We start from the raw sequence: 16,106 nt of genomic DNA on the forward strand, positions 1-16,106 counted from the left end.
TCCATGACGCTTCTTTTGTAGTTTTGAACGTATTACGTAAGAGGGTCGTCAACTACACCGACCAACCGGCTTGGGTAAAAAACGCCTTCGCCTCTTATAAAAGGTCGTAGTCCTGTCTTTAACAATGTAAACATTTAAAGAGCATACACTCCAGGCTCGTGGTTCTTTTGGGGAAAATAATGTAGAATTACTTTTATAATTTATTGATTTCTTTTTTTTTTTTAGTGGGAACTGGGAATCAGAGGACACCTGCAATGCACCCTGTTCAAGAAAATTCGCGGTGGCCCCGAGTATCAAAGTTCACTCTGTCAGCATGTGCAGCAACTGTTGCAGAACTAGGTAGATACACATCCTTTCTAGATTTTGAAAATAATACTTGTATTTTAAAATATATATTTTTATATATATTTAATAATATCTAGGCTACCTAATGTATTCACCTCTCTGAGTGATTTTTATACAATTTTTATTTTAGTCACATTCCCTCTGGACCTTACTAAAACCAGACTTCAGATACAGGGTGAAGGTGGTTCCCGACAGCATGGTGGAAGTGTACAGCCTCCAAAATACAGGGGTATGCTGAGCACAGCTATGGGTATAGTGCGAGAAGAGGGGGCCTTGAAATTGTGGCGAGGGGTCACTCCAGCTATCTACAGACATATAGGTAAAATGTTAAAGTCGGCATAAGACAGAAGTTTTGATAGTCTTCTCTTCTCTATTGTGACATATCTGAGTGTAACAACTTCTCAAACAAGAAAAATGTAGGACAGGATTTGATTTTGTCCATCGGGAATGGATTGGATCCAGTGGCGGCTGGTGCTAAAAAATTTTGGGGGGGCACAACAAACTGAATTTTTAATTCAGGACTGAATGTAGGCTTATTGTTAAATAACAATTTAACAGTGATAATAATGTAGCTATCATTAGCCTAAAGTTTAGCTAAAACTTCAGCCGGTAGGGTTGGGAAATAGCCAATTGCCAAATAAATCTGAATTTTTGGGCTAAATAGCGATGTATGGTATAATCTGAGTATTTAATTATTATTTTTCTATTTGAATAAAAAAAACCTGTATTTAATTTTTTTTTTAAATATTTAATATCCTGATCGATATTGTCCTACAAACAATGTTTATATTGAAGGTTATAAAAACATAGTGTAACCTTGCTGTCTATCTGCAGTCTATCCAAAAAAGGGGTCAAATCACATTACATTCTAACATTGCAACATTACAATCTAAAAACAAAATAATGTTTTTTAAAGAAGTAGTTAAATTTACTAAACCAAAAAAAAAAAAAGCTAATATCATAAAAATACACATGTAGGTTTGAAATTCTCTAGCACATTTATGTTCACCAACAACAACAAATATTCAACAACAAATGTTTTAGCTAAATATATTTATAATTTAGTGCTAATGTATATTTTAGTCAGAATAATTGCGCTCCTATTCTATTGCGCTCCGTCTGTTCGGCGCGCATGCACGCGGGGGCGCTCGTTCACGGAAGTATAGCTTGCAGAAAGCTCGCCCACTCATGACAGCAAACTGGACTTTCTAACATTTACAGATGGAAAATATGTCCGTGAAATGTAAGTTATGCACTGAGGAAATTATTGGATGTCACTTCAGCTTATGGCTAAATACTATTAGAGGAACATTTGTTTCCACCAATCGCTGCACAAGTTAAGGTTACGTATGATGACGAAAGCACGTTAGTGCGAGCCCTCCCGGAACCCATAGAGAATGCATTGCAGTGCCTGCAGTTCGAAAAAAAAAAATCTTTGAATATAAGTCTATGGGAAGACTCTGGGCGATTCTCAGCCAGAGTGAAATCGCCCAAAAAGAGGCGGTACTCCACAGAACGTGACTCGGCGCTGATTGGACTATATCCAGAGGCAGAACAACAGTGAGTGACTGCTAGCATAACTCTGTGGTTGAATGAGATAGTGATAGAAAGTCCCTTTCACACTTTGGTGGTGCGTCGCCCGATCGCCCTAATGAAGAAACCGCCGCTGATTGGATCGTTGTGGTTTGCTATTGCTGTGATGTCATGTGAGTGACAGGTTGTCCCGCCAGTAAACACATCATCTGAGAAGAGATGAGATGTCGCTGCAAGAGGGAGGGAAAGTTATTTGGATTAAACATTATGAGGGCACATGAATTAAAGGAGTAGATAGCTTCAAAATGAAAATTCTGTCATCAAGTTGTTTCAGACCTGTATGAATTACCTGTCTTCTGCTGAACACAAAAGACGATATTTGAAGAATGTTGGTTAATCAAACAGTTGATGAACCCCATTGACTTCCATAGTATTTTCTTTTTCCTACTATGGAAGTCAATGGGGTTCATCAACTGTCTTGTTACTGACATTCTTCAAAATATCTTCTTTTGTGTTCAGCAGAAGAAAGAAATTCATACAGGTTTTTAAAAACTTGATGGTGAGTAAATTATGACAAAATATTCATTTTTATTTTATTGATGTACAAGATAAATCATTTATAATAAATACTGCAATATTCCATAACAATAAGAATTGTCACAGCCTCCTTTATAAATTTTATGCATGCACAGAATGAAATTCTAATGAACTTGATTTGATGTCCAACTGTATTTGAATCAACTTCTGAACTTTGAAATTCTTCATCCGTAGTGTATTCAGGCGGCAGGATGCTGGCCTATGAACAGCTCCGGGAATCTGTCTTGGGAAGATCTGAAGATGGCATTTTTCCAGTTTGGTGAGGGAAACATCTGTGAAATTTGAAACAGGACAGTGATTAAAGTCTAAATAGACGGGATCAGCATGTGTCCTGTGATGTCTATAGGAAAGCAGTGATCGGCAGTATGATTTCAGGTGCTTTGGGCCAGTTCATCGCTAGTCCAACAGATCTAGTGAAAGTTCAAATGCAAATGGAGGGCAGGCGCCGACTTGAAGGGAAACCACCAAGGTGAGGCGCAGTCATAATTCTTGTTAAAGGGATAGTTCACCCAAAAATGGAAATTCTGTCATTTACTCACCCTCATGTTGTTCTAAACAATCATTTGACTTCCATTGTGTTTTTTTCCACTATGGAATTCAGTGGGGCCCATCAACTGTTTGGTTACCCATATTCTTCTTTTGTGTTCAGCACAAGACAGAAATTCATACAGTTTTGGAACAATTTAAAGGGATAGTTCACCCAAAAATGAAAATTCTGTCATCATTTACTCTCCCTCAAGTTGTTCCAAACCTGTATGACTTTCTTTCTTCTGCTGAACTCAAAAGAAGATATTTTGAAGAAGGGACCAGCAACTGTTTAATTACCAACCTTCTTTAAAAGATCTTCTTTTGTGTTTAGCAGACTAAAGGAAATCATACAGGTTTGGAACAACTTGAGGGAGAGTAAATGATGACAGAATTTTCATTTTTGGGTGAACTATCCCTTTAAGGGTGTGTAAATGTTTAGTAAAGAATTGTCAATCTTTCAATAACCTTTAAAGGGATAGTTCACCCCAAAAATGAAAATTCTGTCAGTAATTACTCACCCTCATGTTGTTCCAACCGCGTAAGACCTTCGTTCATCTTCGGAACACAAATTAAGATATTTTTGATGAAATCTGAGCTATGTCTCACTCCTCCATAGGCTGCTATGTGACCGAAACTTGCTGGCCCAGAAAAGTCATTAAAGAGATCGTTAATATAGTCCAAGTGACTCCAGTAGCTCAATCTTAAGTTTATCAAGCGACGAGAATACTTTTTGTGCGCAAATTCAAACAAAAATAACGACTTTATTCCACTTTTCATTTCCTTCTCTCTGGGCCACTAGTTGGTTCGCGTAGTCTTTTTGCGCAGCGCGTCTGTGTTACACGTCACCACGTAGGCTCACTATTGGCCGACGCCGGTCATGTGTGTGATGCGTGATGACGTGCAACACAGACGCGCAGCGCAAAAACACTACGAGGCCCAGAGAGAAGGAAATGAAAAGTGGAATAAATTCCTTATTTTTGTTTGTTTTTGCGCACAAAAAGTATTCTCGTCGCTTGATATACTTAAGATTGAGCCACTGGAGTCACTTGGACTATATTAACGATCTCTTTAATAACTTTTCTGGGCCAGCAAGTTTCGGTCACATAGCAGCCTATGGAGGAGTGAGACATAGCTCTGATTTCATCAAAAATATCTTAATTTGTGTTCCGAAGATGAACAAAGGTCTTACGCGGTTGGAACAACATGAGGGTGAGTAATTACTGACAGAATTTTCATTTTTGGGTGAACTAACCCTTTAATTACCCACCCTCACGTCGTTCCAAACCTGTAAGACTTTCATTCATCTTTGGAACACAAATGAAGATCTTTTTGATGAAATCTGAAAGCTTTCTGATCCGTTCGTTGCAAACGCTTCAAAAAGTTCATAAAGAGATCGTAAAACTAATCCATATGAATTAAGCGGTTTAGTCCAAATTTTCTGAAGAGACTTGATCGCTTCATTTGTGTTCCAAAGATGAACGAAAATCGTGCGGGTTCGGAACGACATCAGGGTGAGTAATCAATTACAGAATTTTCATTTTTAGGTGAAATATCCCTTACACAAAAGGTTCTTTACAGTGGAAAAAGGGTATTAAGATTATTAAAATGTTCTTCTTCACACTAAAAAAAAAAGATGATCATTGAAAGGTGAAGGGTTCTTAAGCCAAAATGGTTCTTCTATGGCAATGCTGTTAAAACATCCTTTTGGAACCTTTATTTTATGAGTGTACTCATTCTAAATGTATGTTGTTGTTTTTTAAACTGACAGAGTACATGGGGTTTACCATGCTTTCACAAAGATCATAGCAGAGGGAGGAATCAGAGGCCTTTGGGCAGGATGGGTTCCCAACGTTCAGAGAGCCGCCCTAGTCAATTTAGGAGGTACAGTAGTCAAAGACTTCTAGAAATCTGTTGACAGCTACATTTTCGTAATACGTCAGATATTTTTCGTTTTATTTCACGTTTAGATCTCATGACATATGATACAGTGAAGCATTTTCTACTGAGAAACACCTCCATGCCGGATAACAGCATTTGTCATGGATTGGCAAGGTGAAATTCTGTTATTCTACTAACGTTAACACATAATAACGTCATGACTCATGTTCCACATTTTTATAGCATATGCTCAGGATTGGTGGCAGCTATTATGGGAACACCAGCTGATGTTGTGAAAACTAGAGTAATGAACCAGCCACGGGATTCAAACGGAAGGTTAGTTTTGTATATTAATCAAAGCTGATTAGTAGTAGAACATTAGCTTTGTTATAACAACATATTTTTATCATTCTGTTTGCAGGGGTCTTCTCTACAAGTCTTCTACTGACTGTCTTGTTCAGTCGGTGAGAAGTGAAGGATTTTTTTCCCTCTATAAAGGATTTCTACCAACTTGGTTCAGAATGGTACTATGATTTCAAATATGTTCGTTTAAAGATTTATTCTTTTTTGTTGCTATTTTAACTCTGTTTTTGTTCCCAGGCTCCCTGGTCTTTGACTTTCTGGCTTACATTTGAGCAAATGAGACGAGCAATGGGCATCAGCTCGTTTTAATGATTTTAAGAGGTGGACAGAGAGTATTTTACTTTGTCCCTTTAAAGTTTCTGAGCTGAACTTTGCAAAGTTGTTTTGATCACTGTATGTTTTGGAGAAAATTATGGCATGGCAACCATTCAAGTCTGTTTATAAAAATGTGAAATTGGCACAGAAAGTTGTTCATTTTTTCTTCTTTTGTAATCCACATTACTAGAGAGTTGTTAGTTAATTGTTGTCAGTTCATTACCTCTCATAATCGTGCAGAAAAAGGTCCATTTAAACCAGCCTAGATGGGTTTGCTTGTTTAACCTAGTCTCCCAGTCTAGCCAGGTTGGTGATCATTGAGATTATTATAGTTATATTATAATAACCCTCACCAAACTACTATTATAGTTTTTATTAAGTGCAATTAGGTGAAATAAAATATTGTATTTCAGTTAAAGGAGCTGTATGTAAGAAATCTATTTCAATTAATCATAAAATTGCCCTGATGTGTCACTAGACATTAAGAAATCATGTTCATTTCAAATACTTATATCACTGACAACAGTAGTATGGCTAGGATATTGTCATTTAAAAAGTGGACTTGCAGCCCTCAACTGATGTTGATGTTGTCATTTTGTGTTTTGGCCTGAGCGCCTCCCTCCACCTATCTACCAATCACGAAGTCAGTAGTGTTTCGGGATCCGGGTTGCCAGCTTTGCTCTAACCTAACCTACCCTAACTCTAGTCGGATAAAAATGTCTAACGTTACTAAATCAAAAAGACCTCGTTATAATTCAGAAATTCGTTGTGACAAAGTCCGAAATAAAACCAGAATTTGTATAGGAGATGCTTTTGAAAGATGGAGACGGCTGAAAACGGAGAAGAATTTGAACACAGACGCCAACGTTGCTAATTTTCTCCTAGACAGGTAAGATTCATCTATGCTTGGCTAACTTGTACTGGATGTCAATGGACATTTCATATATTCATGACAGTCGAACAAAGTTATGCGTGTTCAAGCAACGTAACGTTAGCTCACATGGACGTATGCATTTGCAATGCATTATAGGAGCCCGTTTCTCTGTCATTATGCTGAGACGCTGATGAAAACATTAGCACGACCATTATGGCAATTTGAAACGTAATTGAGACAAGCCTAACTTTACCTCAGAAAAAAATATTCGTCATTCGTTCTTCATGTATATCGTGGACTAAGTTACACATGCTGCAAGTTGACCTGTATGACCATTGCTAATGTAATTTAGTTACTCTAACAATATTTTCTGATGGGACTGAAAACAACCCTGTGATAGCCATTGGTGATATTGAATTTGTCCCGTGTTATAATTTCTGTGGCAAATGTTTATTCTGTTTTTAGCCTATAATATGACAAAAACTTTAGCACTTGTAAATCAAGGTTTTTTTTTTCGTATTGAAAATTAAGGAAGTATTATTTTGTTGTTTAAGTCTATATGTTTTTTTGTTTTCTTTTACTATTATCCTTTTTTTTTCTCAGATTTTTTTTGAATTGTAATTGTATTTATATGTTCAAAATAAAGAAATCAAATCAAATTAAATATCAAATCAAAAACGCTTATCTCTTCAGCTATTATGGCCCCAGCACCTCAACAATTAGTAATTTTTTAAAATAAGTAATTACTCATCAAAATATCTCTCATAAAGCATAAACACAATTGACAGAAAAAAAAAACTTACTGTGTACGTCTCGTCATCACTTGCCATTGGAAGCTCATTGAAGCAGCCTACGTTTCATCCTGCAGCTTATCTGGCAACCTCGAGTCAGGGGGGAGGGGGAGGGGATACACGGCTCTACAGTATTTTTAAAGTGATTGCAGTACCAGTTTTGTCCACAATCCTACATACGGTACCTTTAACGTCTATTTAGGATTATTGTAGAGTATTATACCAACAAGAAATAGATTTTTGAAAACGACACATAGAGGAATGTTTTTCTTCTACCAAAAGGCTTTCAATTCATTATCATATTTTATTACATGTAGCCTACCAAGCATATTTCAGAAAACCTAAAAAGTACCAACCTAAAAGTAAAAACATCTTTATTATTAACTTAAGTGATCAAGAACATTCCAATGTACAAATGAGCTTTCTTTCCTTCCTTGTATCCTTCCCTTACATCCTAAGATGGTGGAGTTAAGAAGCGAGGAAAAGAAGCAAGGATGCACAAATAAGAAAATGCATTTTAATATTAAATTAATGCTCAGGGTTCTCAAACAACCAGTAGAGGGCATCCAGTCCATAACTTTACCGGTAAGGAAATAAACCCGGAACGTAAACAAGAACCCGCTGACTCTGTCATTTCCGGTCTGGCAATTTTCACATTCAATAAAATGGCAACGCCGAGTGGTGGCACGTCCAAGCGTTTAGTCCAGTATGTCATCGTCCGCTCAGACCTGATACACGCTTTATCATGGCCTTTAGGAGCGGTTATAACTCAAGCCTGTCACGCGGCCACTGCAGCCATTCATTTACACTACAGTGACCCTGATACACAGGAGTATTTGGCAGAACTGGACAGCATGCACAAAGTGGTACTGCAGGTTAGTACTGCAATTACATCACATGCACCATGTGTTTCTGACCCTTTAGAAAACAATATAGTAGTAGTTTCATTTCTAATTATTGTTAAGAAATGCATTTGAAGCCATTAACAGATTCACTAGGGTACTGACAATACTTGAGGAGGTTATATACATATATATTTAAGTACTTTTTTGTTTTGTTTTAAACCAAGACAATAGCCTATTCTTTTTTTTCCCACAGGCACCAGATGAGGCTTCTCTCTCCACTCTTTCCAGTACTCTACGTGAAAAGGACATAGCACATAAGCTATGGATGGAGCAGCCAGAGAATATCCCCACATGCTTGGCTTTGAAGCCCTACCCTAAGGAGACTGTGCAGCCCTTTCTAAAAAAGTTCAAGCTTTTCAAATGAATTCTGCATGTATTGGACAATATAAACACAAACATTGGTCAGAATGGCATGTGGCATGAACTCATTTGAACACAGGTTTACCATCACATTTTTGACTTTCATCCACATTTTGCCTCCTGTTATATCTGTGTAGCAAAATGCTACTTAGTTATGGAATTGTACCAGTATGGCGATTGAAATATATTGAAAAACATTTTTTATATTTGAAATGGAAACAATGTATTCATTCAACATATTGGGTAATAAATTGAATTTATTATGGAATCTGCAATGATCCTAAGCATTTTTAAAACATAGGCCCCTACAGTAGCCCTACTGATGATTCACTGGAAGAGTTTTCGAATTTAACAAACGAATCGTTAAATTTAAGACATAATTATGTATGTCTTAGGTTTGTTAATATTATGCAGACATCCCGCCTCTCCCGGAAGGTCCGGGAGTCTTTTGCTAATTGCAAATTATATATACACTCGGAAATCCAAGAGAGAAAGTAGGCCCATATTATAGGGCATTAAAGTAATATCTATCTTGATGCTGCTTCCCTAAATCGAGTTTTTGCAGGATGGGATGTCTGCATATGTTCAGTGTGGGCGTATAGCACGATTCATTCTAGAGGAAACGACTCTTATGAGCAGGTGTTCTTTGTAGGGAATCAAAACTGACCTTGTTCACAGTTTTTTGCACTGCATTTCCAAATATTTCTCCCTCAAATGCAAAATAATCATTAATGGAACTGATTTTAAACACTTTCAATTTCTTACAACTCACATCCCTAGATATAAAGATGGCACTGGCAGTCCTTTTTTTTTTTTTTTTTACATGGTGCTTTATTGCAATGTGTTGCATTCTCACATTCATGGATGTTATAGAGATTTGTTAGTCAAAGCATAATTTCCTTCAAGGTATGTATCTTCACCTTGGAAAAGCAACAAAGGGGCCATATGCACGAGGTGTGAGTGAACGTTTCTTGTTTTGTTTGTCTGAGTGTATGCGTGTGTGTGTGTGTGTGTGTAAACTTCAAATCTCAGTTTGAGCAGCCACATAATTCCATGAAATGGACAAGAAAAATAAGACTGATTCAGTAGATGCGAAACACAGTTTTGCAGCCTGCAGGATTGACCCAGCATGTGACTGATTGTCTACAACGTCCTAAGAAAGGTAGGATTCTCCAGATAAACCTGGATATAGAGAATAAAACAACAACAAAAAAAAACATGCAGAAGTCTCCCAGATACATCTTCATTCATAATGTCCCACACACAGCTGCAATGATACCTCTTAAGAAAAAAAAAAAAAAAAGTTCACAAGTATTATACAAAACTGGACAAAATGAGTAAAATGTATATATCTATATATATTTGTTTATTTATATTAATTTTACAGGTGAAAAGTGGAACCTTGCCTTGAAAGAACAAGCGCCGTTTCAGCGGAGCTACGAGCACGACTTCCCTTCACCAATACAACTAATGTCTGTATATTAATAAGGCAGCACTTACAATGTGAAAAATCTCAGGTAAACAGTAGCTACTGTAGATGATACCATGTAGAGATGACATCTGAATGACGAGGAGAGTGTGTGGCGGTCGATACGTAGGATTCGCAACTATGATATGAGGAAATGCAGATTGTACGAGTTTGCATAAATGGTTCTTAGCACTTGGCACTGAGCGTGCGGGGCCTGAAACGACACTACGACACAGACCGCGATGAACAGAAAGCAGAGTAAGATGAGGAATGTCTTCAAAAGATAAAGCCAGGAGGTCTAAAAGGACGGGGCAAAGGGGAGGTGGTGCACCTGAAGAAGATAGGCATAGTTAGATCTATGGTTCTGCAGCAGAAAAAACACCCATGTAGCAACCCTGCTCTTTTAACAGATCCAATGACGAGGGCCTGACAAGCCAAGTTCTTCCTGAAGAACCTGAGATGCGCTTTGATTTTCCGTGGAAAGCGAAATGGCGTTTCACTTTGCGAAAATACATTCAGGGGATATTCGTTCTTTTTCCGCCAACATATATTCGGATTTTGACATGGCCTCTTTCCTTGTAGTTCATGTAAAGTGCAAAACTAGATTGTATTCCTTGCAAGTTCCTGGTACATTTAGGTTTTTAGTAAAAAATTCATGTAAAATACAGCAAAAGTCTTACAAAGGTCAGTATAAGAAAATCCTCATAAACAAGAAACGTCCATCAAACGGTGAGGAGCAGTCCTCTATGCTGAAAATATGTACAAGAGGCACCTCAAATTTGGTATAAAGAATCCAGCTAAATAAAGTCAAATATCTAAGTAGAGTTGCATCAGTATGGTTTTATCTCGTTTTTAGCCCGAGTAGCTCGAAACCACTTGTTTCGAACTACAAATGACGTATATCCTTGAGTTAAAAAACAAAATAGAGGAAAAACAGGAGATAATTGTTAGCATGCATCGCTAGAATACTGCATTCGAAGCAATGATCCATTCTGAGTAGTGTCAGTTTTAAAACAAAAGCCAAATGCTTCTCATTTAACCTCTAAACGTGCATAGCTAGCGGTTAGAAATCTGTCTTCCTGAAAACGGTGACTAAAGTTCCTCCCGAAGAGGCATTTGCATGTTTGGTAGATCTGTAGCAACGGGGGAATGTCTGAAGATAATTCACTACTGAACATCTTCTAAAATAATCAAACCAGCTAGGGGGGAAAACAAAAAAATGTCTGAATTAAAAGTGTGGAACAAAATGGTAGTGTTATAAACATGACAGGATACGGGACACCTATTCAGGAAAAACTCAGTGCTACATTTGTCCAATTGCATGAACCTTGCATATGATATGAATCTTTTAGTATCTTGAAGCTTTGGTCATTATTCCGTTCTTGTCTTAAGAGCATTTACACATGGCAAAACTACATCAGGCAGTTAACGAAACCCCACTACAATAGCCCGGCGCTGTTCTCAAACCAAGGTTCCACTTTTTCAGAGCTGTTTAAACTTTGACAACAGAGAAATTAAATAATATGGCCTTTTTTTTTTTTTAAATTAACCCGTACAAAAGCCAGTCCATGCTGCTTCTCCCTCAGCAAAGTCACATTCAGCAGTCGCTAAACCATTCTCACATATAGAGCAATCTCAACACCCACAGGAAAAGTTGCAGGTATTAAAAAAAAAAGAAAGAAAAAAATAAAAAGAAAAAAATCAGGACATTTGTCTGTTTTTCCATATTAAACACCAGATATACAGTATTAATCACACATACACGCGTTCAGACAGCCATACACATCTAAAAAAAAAAAAAAAAAAAAAAACAAACAAAATGGAAGCAAGTAGTTATTACCACAAACTCGGAGCATTACATTTTGTTGATTCTGAACAGATACATATTCACATTTATCTGTTATATACACAATACTTTGATAATCCAGGTTCTGAATAGTTCTATTGTACCTTGGTGTTGTGTACTGACTGTGAGAGCCGTTATAAACGAGAAAACGAAACAATAAAAACATTATTAATAGGCGCTGTTTGCTAGTTTGGTATATTTGGCATGAACACAGTAATGATGACAGGTAGGGTTCATTAAATGAATCTTATCCACTGCATAAAAACCATTTTATCTATACAGGAATGCCTGTTCCCCAAAGAGGAGGGCAGAAATGAATCATTACGAAGTTTGTGTTTTTTCGGCGAGCCAAAAACAGGAAAAAACACAGACCGACTTTTGTGTTATGTATTTGTCAATTCAGCTTGCTTTTTGTAATGTCTATGTACATTTATATATAGCAAAAAGTGGCTCGATCTCAACAGCACATACTGCCGTCTGAATTTCGTAGACGAATGGGGATCAATTTTACGAAATTGTACATTTTTTTTCCTCTAAGGACAATCTAAGCTGGTGTAGCATTGGAGCCATTCTTTGTATACAGAGCACACGCACAAAGACACGGCACTTAAACTCCACGGAGTGAGTCACGAACAAAAGAACACTGTTGAAGGAGAACGAAATTATGTGAGGAGGGGAGAAGGTTGCGCATGCAACACGATTCCGAGTTGTGCTCCGATTGTGTTGCACGATTTTGTGAAATACTTCGTGCTCACACAGAGACATCAATTTCGACCACAGCAAGTCTTTACGTGGGCATGCCAATTTGACACCTTCGAAGAATTTCTGTTAGTACTTTTCACGTAACTAGCTTCATTTCGAATGTTTAGGTTGGAATCAGATTTAAATGATTCTTAAGAGGGGGTGACTAGTAGGTAAATGAATAAAGGATAATGCTGATGAACAGTGTCTGACTGGGCAACAGTAGTCTCATGAGCAGTCAAAGAGCTGGAGAACGCAGCTGACGGTGCGAACGTTGCGCGAGACAACACCTCGCTCCTCCCGTGGTTTTCAAGAGCATCTTTGAAACACTCAACTGTATAATGAAAATCAATGTACAATCTACATTTTCGCACCTGTGTGCAATGCAGCAGAGGGTTTGTAACATTTACCGGGGTGTTCGATAACCAATATCAATCGTAAAAATCGGGTCTCTCTCACTTGATATGTGAGAGCCACGAGACCCTACTGGATGATTACTTATTAAAATAACAAAAAGTGACATTACAGATTTAATCGTTAAAAAAAAATAACTGGTGTTATGTTGATGCGTTCTAAACAAGAGTTGCCTGAAATTTGATGATGTTTCGTTTAATAGGAAATTACAAAGTGTGAGCTTGTCCCAACTTTGACCATCTGTGCCAGCACAACACATCGCTTCAAACAACACTGATAGGCTGAGTTGACCCTATGTGGGTCGTATTCACAGCTGCTGGGGGGGGGAAATGTGTAGGACGTTGTTTAAAAAAACGGTCTGTTGTTTCAGAACAGTGTTGCCAGGAAAGCCTGCGGCAGACGCATACGCGCTACACAGCAGTCTCCCATCCTGGCGATACTTGTTCTGAAAACGACAACAGACAAAAACAAACGAAACAACAGAAAAAACAACAACAAACAGAACAGACTAACAAATAAAAAGAGGCGGGAAGTTCCTCCCATCATCAGGCACTGCTGAGGAGAGCCTATCAGTCACAGATCCAGCTGAAACTGAGCAATATACCATGAACATAGCAACACCATGGCAAAAGCCTGCCCCAGTTTCCAATCCGAGCTCAGCTGCTGCGCCGCTCTCCAAGAAGCACTGCAACGTTGGCCTGACTGACAGGACGTGTAGCCGGCAGTAGCAGCAGGTCCTTTTTACAGACTTGGCAAATTCTGGAACGTGATCTTTTCTCCTTTTCGGAAACAGGCGTTTAAAAAGGTGACCAGGAATGAGCACTTTGTCGAACGGCTATGAAACCTCACAAGCCTGGGCCCAGACACCGACCCTGCAGATATACTGTATCGAAACCAAAGGTGAAGAATAAAAATCTCTACATGTGGAGACAGTCCTCTGGCAGATGGTAAATGGGCGGCTCACTCGGTCAGGAGCTGCTGGAGGAGACTCTTCTGCTGAGACTGGACTGTGGGGGTCCCGCTCGGGCCCTTCTGGGTCCCGATGGGCCCCGACTGGTTAAGGTAGGAGTCACTGCCCACCAGGTTTACCGTGCACTGGACATCAGCGAACACCTGAACCTGCTGTACCTGAGAAATGGGAAAGAGAAGATTTTTTTAAAAGAAAGAAAGGTAACACGTTACATGTAGTTCTGTCATGACAACTCTCAGAGAGGTTGGCATGGTAATGGTAATGGATATGGAAATGTTAATGTATGTGGTCTTGGAGGAATAGATCTGCTACGCTGCTGCAGAGCAAGAACCGAGACTTGCTACTGCCAGTAAACTCACAGACATTGCAGTGAGCATGTATGACATGCTGAGGCATATGTAACATACATGAAATAACCCCCGTAGCAGATCTATACAGGTGGAGCTGGGGAAGGTGGAGGGTTTCTGAAAGGCGCTGCACTGCTAACAGCAGAACTACCGGTATTTTTTGAATGTTGAGCCGCAGCTCACTGGCCACTGATGCAACACCAAACAATCAGCTGCGCTATGTAGATGACGACGCGATCGCCGCCAAATGAGTTAAGGACCTTCCAGCCTGCGCTATCTAGCGTTTCATGCCAGAACTAGGTAATAACAACAACTATAAATTATGCATCATTTCATGCAACTAACCCTAAACCAACTCCTATTCGTAACCCTTACTCTATAGTAAGTACATGTAGTTAATTATTATTACGCAGTACTTAAATGTATAATTACACTGTAACACGGACACCTTAAAATAAAGTGTAACCGGAAGAAAATATGTTTCCAACATCTATAATAATAACAATAATAAGAAATGTAACTCAAGCATCAAATCAGTGTATGAGAATGATTTCTGAAGGATCATGTGACACTGAAGACTAACTGCCAATTTCTAATTTTCCTTTAGTTTAAATTGAAACACTAAAATAACTAAAACTAAAATTATAAAGACTTACAAAAACCCGAATAAAACTGACAGAAACACAACAGTTACTAAAACTTAAAAATGTAAAATGAAAACAGAAAATATAAAAATAAAGTATAATTCAAAATATTAACAAAAACTATAACAGTTTATCAATGATATTAAAATAACACTTGTAGGGTAATTAACCCCAACATGGTGCTCTGTTTCTGTGCAATTACAATGAATGGGGACTAAAGCTTACAAGCTTCAAGAAGAACAAAATGGCATGTTTCTTTACAAATTCTTAGTAAATTTTGTAAAAACGAAAATTGCACCACAGAAGAAAAAAGGTTATGCAGGGTGAGTAATTTTTTTTTTTTTAAACTATCCCTTTAAGTCATCTCAATAAATTATATAGAGACCATCTTACCTGATCGTTACACATTGCAGTAACGTTGCCACGGTTATTGTTGCCCATGGCGACAGATGGTCCAATAGGAGGTAGAGTGCTCACCGCTCCTGACCCTCCAGCCATTGACACGGTGATGCTCATGTTGTTATAAACGCCTTGCTGCCCAAAGTTCTGAGAGACAGGCTGACCTGCCTGGTTATACATACTGACACATAACAAAATGAAATGGTTTAAAATTAATATGAAGACACGTAAACACAATGAAAGAAAAACTAAAATCGCATATCATTTTTGTGACCTTTTTGGTGATCAATATCAAACAGCATACCTGTTGTTTCCTATGGCCCCTTGCTGCCAGTTCTTTATGTCAGGTGACTGATAACCAGGTGGAGGCTGCGCTTGCTGGAGCAGAGGACTCTGGGAGGTGGAGTTCTGAGGTGAAAGCAAGGGGCTGGTTGGACTCAGCTCAGGAGCAAAGGATGGATCTGCTTGCTGGATCATGCCTGTGAGAGACAAGTGGTACATTGGCTCTGCTAGACATCATGACAGAAGCATGTGATAATCAGCGTTTTTTTAGTATCATTGAGAGACTGTTATAGGTTTTATTCATATTTTGAATTTTTTTTATTGTTTTCTTTTATTATTATTTAATTTTAATTAAAGTTTTAGTATTTTTTTCCCAATTTTTAGGAATTGTCTATACGGTTTTTATTTCAGTTTTAGTTATTTGAGTAAGTAAACAATGCAAAAAATGAAATAAAATGTGTACTTTTTAAATATTATTTTATTACAGTTAACGTTTATTTTATTTG

At 38.0% G+C, this 16,106-nt stretch overlaps 2 protein-coding genes across 4 annotated transcripts in view; one reads left to right on the forward strand and one right to left on the reverse strand.

Moving 5' to 3' along the window:
* The first annotated feature begins 21 nt into the window (after nucleotides 1-21).
* On the forward strand, nucleotides 22-5,707 carry slc25a27 (solute carrier family 25 member 27). The gene is made up of 10 exons (XM_081378569.1): nucleotides 22-103; nucleotides 226-339; nucleotides 476-664; nucleotides 2,650-2,734; nucleotides 2,822-2,944; nucleotides 4,772-4,884; nucleotides 4,971-5,055; nucleotides 5,125-5,217; nucleotides 5,303-5,405; nucleotides 5,482-5,707. The coding sequence occupies exons 2-10, from the start codon at nucleotides 255-257 to the stop codon at nucleotides 5,551-5,553; spliced, it is 948 nt and encodes a 315-aa protein (XP_081234695.1). The 5' UTR covers nucleotides 22-103; nucleotides 226-254; the 3' UTR covers nucleotides 5,554-5,707.
* A 3,438-nt stretch (nucleotides 5,708-9,145) lies between these two features.
* ncoa1 (nuclear receptor coactivator 1) overlaps nucleotides 9,146-16,106 on the reverse strand; it is a 70,457-nt gene continuing 63,496 nt past the window's right edge. For all 3 annotated transcript variants that reach the window (XM_081377861.1, XM_081377859.1, XM_081377860.1), the window contains 3 exons: nucleotides 15,623-15,797; nucleotides 15,313-15,499; nucleotides 9,146-14,086 (listed from right to left, as the gene is read on the reverse strand). In XM_081377861.1, the coding sequence (XP_081233987.1) occupies nucleotides 13,919-14,086; nucleotides 15,313-15,499; nucleotides 15,623-15,797 (530 nt within the window). In that variant the 3' untranslated portion in view covers nucleotides 9,146-13,918. The remainder of the gene's footprint in view (nucleotides 14,087-15,312; nucleotides 15,500-15,622; nucleotides 15,798-16,106) is intronic.

Source organism: Scardinius erythrophthalmus, assembly GCF_964197995.2.
Source record: "Scardinius erythrophthalmus genome assembly, chromosome: 11".
Classification (NCBI taxonomy): domain Eukaryota; kingdom Metazoa; phylum Chordata; class Actinopteri; order Cypriniformes; family Leuciscidae; genus Scardinius; species Scardinius erythrophthalmus.